A 7,462-nucleotide genomic window follows, 5' to 3' on the forward strand; every position below is an offset into this window, starting at 1 on the left:
ATATATATATATATATTCTAATTTTCCTGTACGTCCACTTTTGTGTGCATCAGGTGTTGCAGCATTGAGCATCTGGTTATTCAACAGCTATGACAGTGAGCTTGTGTCAATGATTCATATTTAAATCTTCTGCATTGTGTTTACTGAGACACAATGTCCACTCCCAGTGTTGAGGGCTCAGCAGCTCAAAGCAACCTGAAGATCCAACATTTTTCAGTCAGGTCATCTGGACAGTTTCTTTTTTTGTGCTGAAACGTTTCGGCTTTGAGCCGGAAAGCTTCATCAGTCAAGGAAACGCACAACACAAAACTGATTCTTCCCCAACACCTTACTCCAAAGTGGAACAAACCAAACAACAACAAAAAAACTGTCCAGATGACCTGACTGAAAAATGTTGGATTGTATACCTGGATTATTGAGCATGGACTTTGTTGTTTTCAACCTGAAAACATTTCTAACTGAGAGCACAGAACAAGTTAGAGATGCAGAACAAAATCTCTAATCTGTTTTTTGGACTAATCTAAAAAAAAAAATGTTTGTGCATTTTAACTGGAGGAAACTTAATGAAGTTTTAAATTCTTAAAAATGTTATATTGTAACTGTTCTGTCAAACCAGAAATTCATGATTCAATTAAAAAATAAAAACTGAGCTCTGATGCATTCTAATTTAACAGAACAGTAAAGGAAATCAAGTCTTGAGTTTTTCTTTAACAGTTTAACAATATATCTTTAATCCAAACTAAACATATTTCCTGCATCTGTGTCTAAATATCCACAGGTTTAAGAGTGTTAGATGAGAACAGTTGAGGTTTCCTGAAGGCAGACTGTGTTTATTTGTATAAAATGACCATCTGGCTTGATAAAAGTCTGCTGTTATACCTGAGTGTATCTGGACTCTGTTAGTCTGACTCCTTTTACTTAAATGAACCATGGCAACAGAGAGCAAGGCCAAGTGATGCACAGCCACTGGAATGAAGTGTGTGTACATAAACAGACGAGAAGTGTTTTTCCATCCAAGTTTCAGGTCGTCTTGTATGAAAATGGCTATACAGTAATTGAAAAAAAAAATTTTTTGCACTAACATGTAATTAATAAAATTATTGCTTTTATTCTGGATTGTTTTAATGATATCAGCTCTGCTTATTGCACAAATGGCTATTTAACTTTTTTTTTCTAGAAGCCAGTGAATTGATGCCTTTTTAAAATAATTTGGGTTTTGCCTTTTGGTTTAATACTCCATATTTTTTATCATAAAGAAACATTTTGTGAGCTTTGAGACCATTTATTATGTTTACCCACTTCTTCCTTTTCGAGTCACGGGAGTCACTTGCGCCCATATCCAGCAGTCACTGTGCAAGAGGCAGGGGACACCCTGAACAGGTCTCCAGTCCATCACAGGGACACGTGGAGACAAACAACCGTTCACTCTCTCACTCACACCTAGGGACAATTACCAATCAGTCTAACATGCATGTTTTTGGTCTGTGGGAGGAAACCGGAGTACCCAGAGAAAACTCAGGCATGCAGAGACAACATGCAAACTCATCCAGAAAGGCCCCCCAGCCAGGACTTGATCTAGCAACCTTCTCGCTGAGAGCCACCGTGCCACGTGAGACCATACACATAAAATAAACTTAATTCACACTTAAGATGTTCCATTCCATTTAAAACATGTTTGTGCATTGATACGTTTTAGTTTTGCTGCTTTAACAAGTCTTTACAGGCGATGAACAAATAAGGTTCAAAATATGTATTTGGGTGTTTATGATGTTACTCTTTATCACCTTACTTATCATCTTCATCTCAGTGACTCACTGAGAAAACAGCCAAATCCCATTTAGAATTGAACGACCCTTGATGCTTTTATGTGTTAAAGAAGTCATTCAGATCTTTTGAGTTGAGAAGCTGTGAAAAGTTAGGAACAATAATATCTTACCTGTTGTAGATTACCTCAGTTTAGGGGGAAAAGTGACCTGATCAGACTGATGAAGTAATGGCTAGTCTGAGCTAGGACTGCTGCCATTTTAAATTAACTCCATAAATTCTTCAGTGGTTGGTTCATGTAAATGACCGGGTCTCTACCCGTGGAGCCTGGTCAGGTTCAGTCCAAAGGAGCAACATGGGTTTGCCTTGCTGTGGGCCCACCACCTGCAGGAGGGGCCAGTCGGGTGCATGATGCATGGGCAGTGGTCGAAGGCAGAGACCTTGGTGATCTGACCCTGGCTGGCTCTTGGGACATGGAACGTGACCTCTCTGGTGGGGAAGGAGTCTGAGCTCGTGTGTGAGGTTGTGAGGTACCGACTAGATATAGTTGGGCTCACCTCGATGCACAGCATGGTTTCTGGAACCAAGGAACCAATCTCCTTGAGAGGGGCTGAACGTTATTCCACTCTAGAGTTGCCCATGGTGAGAGGTGTCGAGCTGGTGCGGGTCTACTCTCCTGACTTGGTGCCTGTGTGTTGGAGTTTTCCCCGGTAGATGAGAGGGTGGCTTCCCTGCACCTTCAGGTGTGGAGATGGGCTCTGACAGTTTGTGCCTATGTGCCAAAGAGTGTCCAGCCTTCTTGGAGTCCTTGGCAGGGGTGCTGGAAGTTGCACTGGCTGGGGACTCCTTTATTCTGCTGGGGGACTTCAATGCCCAAGCGGGTAACAACAGTGTGACCTGGAGGGGTGTGACTGGGAGGAATGGCCTCATGGTCTGAACCCGAGCGGTGTTCTGTGCTAGTCACAGTTTGTCCATCACAAACACCATGCTCAAACATAAGGGTGTCCATAAGTGCACTTGACACCAGGACGCCCTAGGTCGTAGATCGATGATTGACTTTGTAGTAGTGTCGTCTGATTTGCGGCCATTTATTTTGGATGATCCAGTTGTTTTTGTATTGAACATTTTTTGAATTTTGGATGAGTGGGTGAATAGAGGAGCTGAGCTGTCAACTGATCACCACCTAGTAGTGAGTTAATTGGTCAGATGGCGGGGGCCTGGCTCCAGAGTGGATCCCCGGAAACTGGTATCCAGGCAAGGGACACTGAGCTTCTTGTTCTTTGCACATATAAGTGAATGTCTCTTTGTTTGGCCTGTCACCTAGGACCAATCTGCATTGGGAGACCCTACCAAGGTTGACACATAGCCCCTCATTCAGGCGCACAAACTCCACCACCACGATGCGATTCAAGGAGGAGCTGTTAAATCCAGTAGTTATTTTGAAACTAATGGATCAGGCGTCTTTAAGTTTAAAATGTGATGGAGCATTCAGGACAGATGTTGGGTGTTTGCTTGTTTTAAAACTGAGTAAGTATCCTTTTGGAAAAGAGGCTTAGTTAGTTAGTTAACTCACTGGCTGGCCTCATTACCAGTCGGCCAACACACACACACTCACACACACAGGTTTGTTTTGCTATCTTTATGGGGCCTTTGCATTGACTTCCATTCATTTTTCATTCATGTCTATAGCCTAACCATGACCTTTATCCTTAACCTAACCATTACCAGTACATACCTAACCCTAAACCTAACACATCCTCAATTCACACCTTAGTCCTAAACCTAGCCCCTAACCCACCAACGGGACTTCTTCTTATGGGGCCCGGGCTTTGGGCCCCATAAGGAGCAGTTGGTCCTCACAATGCAGTATAAGTTGGAAAAATGGGCCTCACAAAGTAGCATAAACAAGGACACACACACACACTCACAGACTTTATTGCTGTACCCTCTGCAGAGCCAGCAGAAGAGTCCTCATGGGTTGGAGATGAAGTCTGTGAACGAGGAAGGCTGCAGCTGCACTCAGAGGCAGACAAAACTACAGTCTGATGGGGTTTAGAAATGGAAAGTAATGACTCTGAAAGGAAAATGGAAAGCATAGACATTTAGACAACCACATGGAATGGGGGAAAATGTTGCCAGAACACGAACGAACATCCTCGACTTCTGATGATTCATTGAGTCTGCCTGCTGTGATAAGATGGTAGGCTGTTTTCCAGTCAGGTTGTTTTTTTATGAATCTGTTCAGTGTGAAAATGGTGAGCCTTTAGGACCTTGAGTTCTTCTTCTGCAAAGAGACTCCTCCTCCTCTTCCTCCTCCTCCTCCTCCACTGAAGGCTGTTTACAGAAAACAGCTCCTTTGACAAAAACACGGGCTGGGACCCAAAGGAGAGCAGCAGTGTGTTCAATGCACAGGCTCTCTCTTCATTCTTCCTTTTTGTTGTTGTTGTTCTTTTAAACGATAACACGTCATGTCGTCAGTAAAGTCAGCTGGTCAGCAGCTGCTGCAGATGTTTTTGTCGCTGCATGTTGTTTTCCTCAGCGTGGCCATCGTGGCATCAAATGCAGATCAAACAGGTAAGACCACTCATAAAAGCCACTTTTAGTGTTTTAGTTCACATCTTTTGTGTGTTTAATTTAAAACAGCTTGGACATGCTTTGAAATGCATGTTTTTTTTTACTTTTGGATTTTTAATTTGCACAACATGTTTATGTGTTGCCACTTTTTTCTCAGACTGTGTGACACATAGAGGTTTGGGCTACAGAGGAGAAGAGCAGAAATCTTCCACAGGCCTGATCTGCCTGAACTGGACCAATACTACCAGAGACTATGACGATGGAGTTCATCCAGATTCACAGACAGGTGAAAAGTGGATTTTTTTTTAAATAAAATGGAAAAAAGTCATGATTTTTGAGTCTGACCTGCAGTCAGGTTTAAAAATGCCACAGATGTTGATGGTAGCAGTTTACCAAACATCTCCTAACATGTGTTGATACTTGATATAGCCCGATAAGATAATTTAACTGTAAATGGTTGTAAAAAAAAAAAAAAGGAACCCACAAAGCTTTCATTTTACAGCCCCCACTCCAGATCCCCTCCCTCCAGTTTGTGGTGTTAAATGGCCTCTTTCATTCAGCAGATGTTGTTTCCATTGTTTGTGCTCAGGGCAGCCTGCTCGCTGCGCTGTGAACATGAATCCAGCAGTTCATCCACACAGTGGGACAGACTGCGCTGCAACAAGGGCTCAGTAACACATTGGCTGTTTTTCTTATCCCTCATCTTGTAGGTGTTGGGGATCATAATTACTGCAGAAACCCGGACGCCTCGGAGATTCCTTGGTGCTACATTACAGCTCCAGATGGGACGATCCAGAGGCAGTTCTGCACAGTTGAGGCGTGCAAAGGTCAGGAACCACTGCACACAACAATTATTAATAATTTTGAATTCTGTGCATAGTGTTTGTTTTGTTCAAAGAGATTGAGACTATGTTGAAAATCAGCTGCCAAATAAAGTACACTCAGCTTGTAGCTCATTTGAAACAATCACCGGGCAGTAAAGAACCTCCACCCCCAATAAAGTTTTGTTTCAGTTATTTACACACAGTTTAATTTTCCACCTAAGACTGTTGCAGAGTAGGTCAGTTGGTCAGAGCTCAGCTCCTGTGAGAAAGACACAGGCTTCCCTTTGTTTCCTGTGAGAAAAAGTCAAACAGCAACAAAGCTGAGCACATGTCAGAGAGTTCAGACTGAAGGAAGATGTCGATCCAGCTGATCCAGCTGCTCTCATTGGCCCAGAGGAGCCGTTTCTTCTTGGAGACGGCTGCTAATTGGCTGCTTCGCCCCATGACTTAACTTGGGTAAAGTTCATAAACAACTCCGAGGGAGGAAACTGAACAGATTTAATGAGCAGATGTTGGCGTCTTCAGCTCCCCTTGCCTGTTTTTTTTTTTTTTTTTTAATACTAAAAGCGTAGCGTGAACAACTTGTCTGGTGGTGTTAGAAGAAAAAAACACGGACTAGTTATATGAGGCAGTTTAAGTTCTGACCACAAAAAGAAAGCAGTTTGGTTTACATGAGTGTTAATACCAGATGATCTCCAGTCATTGGAAACCACGTGGTTCACAGGATGCATAACTTATATCTTGGGATATTAAAGAAATTGATGTTTAGGACAGTTTGAACTAAGTAAAGAGACAGGCTGAAGAAGTAAAGGTGCTCTAGTAGTTCAAGATCACTTATCCATGTCTCTTTTCAGGAGTCTTAACACAGTATGGAACATTATAAAATAAAGTTTATGCAGTTTTCTCATCTTTATGAGTATAGAAAATGAAGGTTTTGATGTTTTATATTCCCAAATCTTTAAATTCTTCCAGTCAAATGAATATACAGGGGTTTGCAACCTTTATGATCAAAAGAGCCATATCTGCCCCTTCGTTCACTAAATTAAATGTGTCCAGAGCTGCAAAGCCTGCTACAATTGTCATTATCAACTGGTGGCCCATGGGCCACTTTAAATTGGCTAGAGGGGGCTGTTCTGGCCATTAGGTTTGAAATTATTAAACTAAAAACACCTAATGATTGTTAACCTTTATTGATATTTTTACATTTTGAGACAAAAGAAAAGATTGGATTCCATCCATCCATCCATCCATCCATCCATCCATCCATCCATCCATCCATCCATCCATCCATCCATCCATCCATCCATCATTTATCTTTACTTGCTTCTTCCTTTTTGGGTTGCAGGGGGTCACTGGTGCCCATGTCCAGGCCACAAGTCTATCACAGAAGACTGGATTATTGTAAAGAAATAAAAAATATAGTGTTTTGCCAAATTTAAAAAAACTAAAACAATGAACTGTGCAGCCTTATGTGTGTGTGTGTGTGTGTTTTTTTTTTCCATTGTGGGGAAATTGAGTATCTTACTTTGAAGAAATAAAGCATAAAGTTAAAGGGAGTATAATTTACTCTGTGTATTAGTACTAATATCCACATATTTGCAAAGGAATTTACAGGAAAACTGCTAAAACTAGTCATTGCTTGTTGTGGGCATAACATCATATAAATTTCAGTTTTATATTAGCTTGAAAGAGCCGCTGTGGAGGGACCAAAGAGCCGCATGTGGCTCCAGGGGTACAGGTTGCAGACCCGTATACCAGATGATCCAAAAGTAGCGAAATGGCCAAAGTGTTGCCTACTTTGTGGTTCAGACTGAGCTGACTCACACAGAGCTGCAAACAGCTTTGCAACAAATTCATTCTAACTTCACAAAATTCAAACTCTTTCAACACAGAACAAATTTAAAGAAAAGGCAACAATGTATTTCTTTAGCTCTTTGTTAATAACATGTTAAGCTTGTCTAAACTTTTGCCATGTCAAAAAAGTGAACTTTTTTAACTTCCTGGTTAAAACTATTTCACATTTATTGCTCTATGTGATAGCACGGTGGCACAACTGGTAGAGCTGCTGCCTCTCAGCAAGCAGGTCCCTGGTTCAAACCCCGGTCCAGGGGCCTTCTGGGTGGAGTTTGCATGTTCTCTCCGTGCATGCGTGGGTTTTCTCCGGGTGCTCCGGTTTCCTCCCACAGACCAAAAACATGCATGTTAGGCTGATTGGTAACTCTAAATTGTCCCTAGGTGTGAGTGAGAGAGTGAATGGTTGTTTGTCTCGTTTGTCTCTATGTGGCCCTGTGATGGACTTG

At 42.0% G+C, this 7,462-nt stretch overlaps 1 protein-coding gene across 1 annotated transcript; it reads left to right on the forward strand.

Annotated features, from left to right (window-relative positions):
* Nucleotides 1-4,067: 4,067 nt before the first annotated feature.
* Nucleotides 4,068-5,165, forward strand: pik3ip1 (phosphoinositide-3-kinase interacting protein 1; the record flags this gene model as incomplete). The annotated part of the gene is given in 3 exon segments (XM_037680413.1): nucleotides 4,068-4,338; nucleotides 4,496-4,624; nucleotides 5,049-5,165. Coding segments are annotated over 3 exon segments (352 nt in total), but the record flags the coding sequence as incomplete, so codon positions are not given.
* Between the last annotated feature and the right edge of the window lie 2,297 nt (nucleotides 5,166-7,462).

Source organism: Nematolebias whitei, chromosome 8 (genome assembly GCF_014905685.2).
Source record: "Nematolebias whitei isolate Nwh7 chromosome 8, NemWhi1, whole genome shotgun sequence".
Lineage (NCBI taxonomy): Eukaryota > Metazoa > Chordata > Actinopteri > Cyprinodontiformes > Rivulidae > Nematolebias > Nematolebias whitei.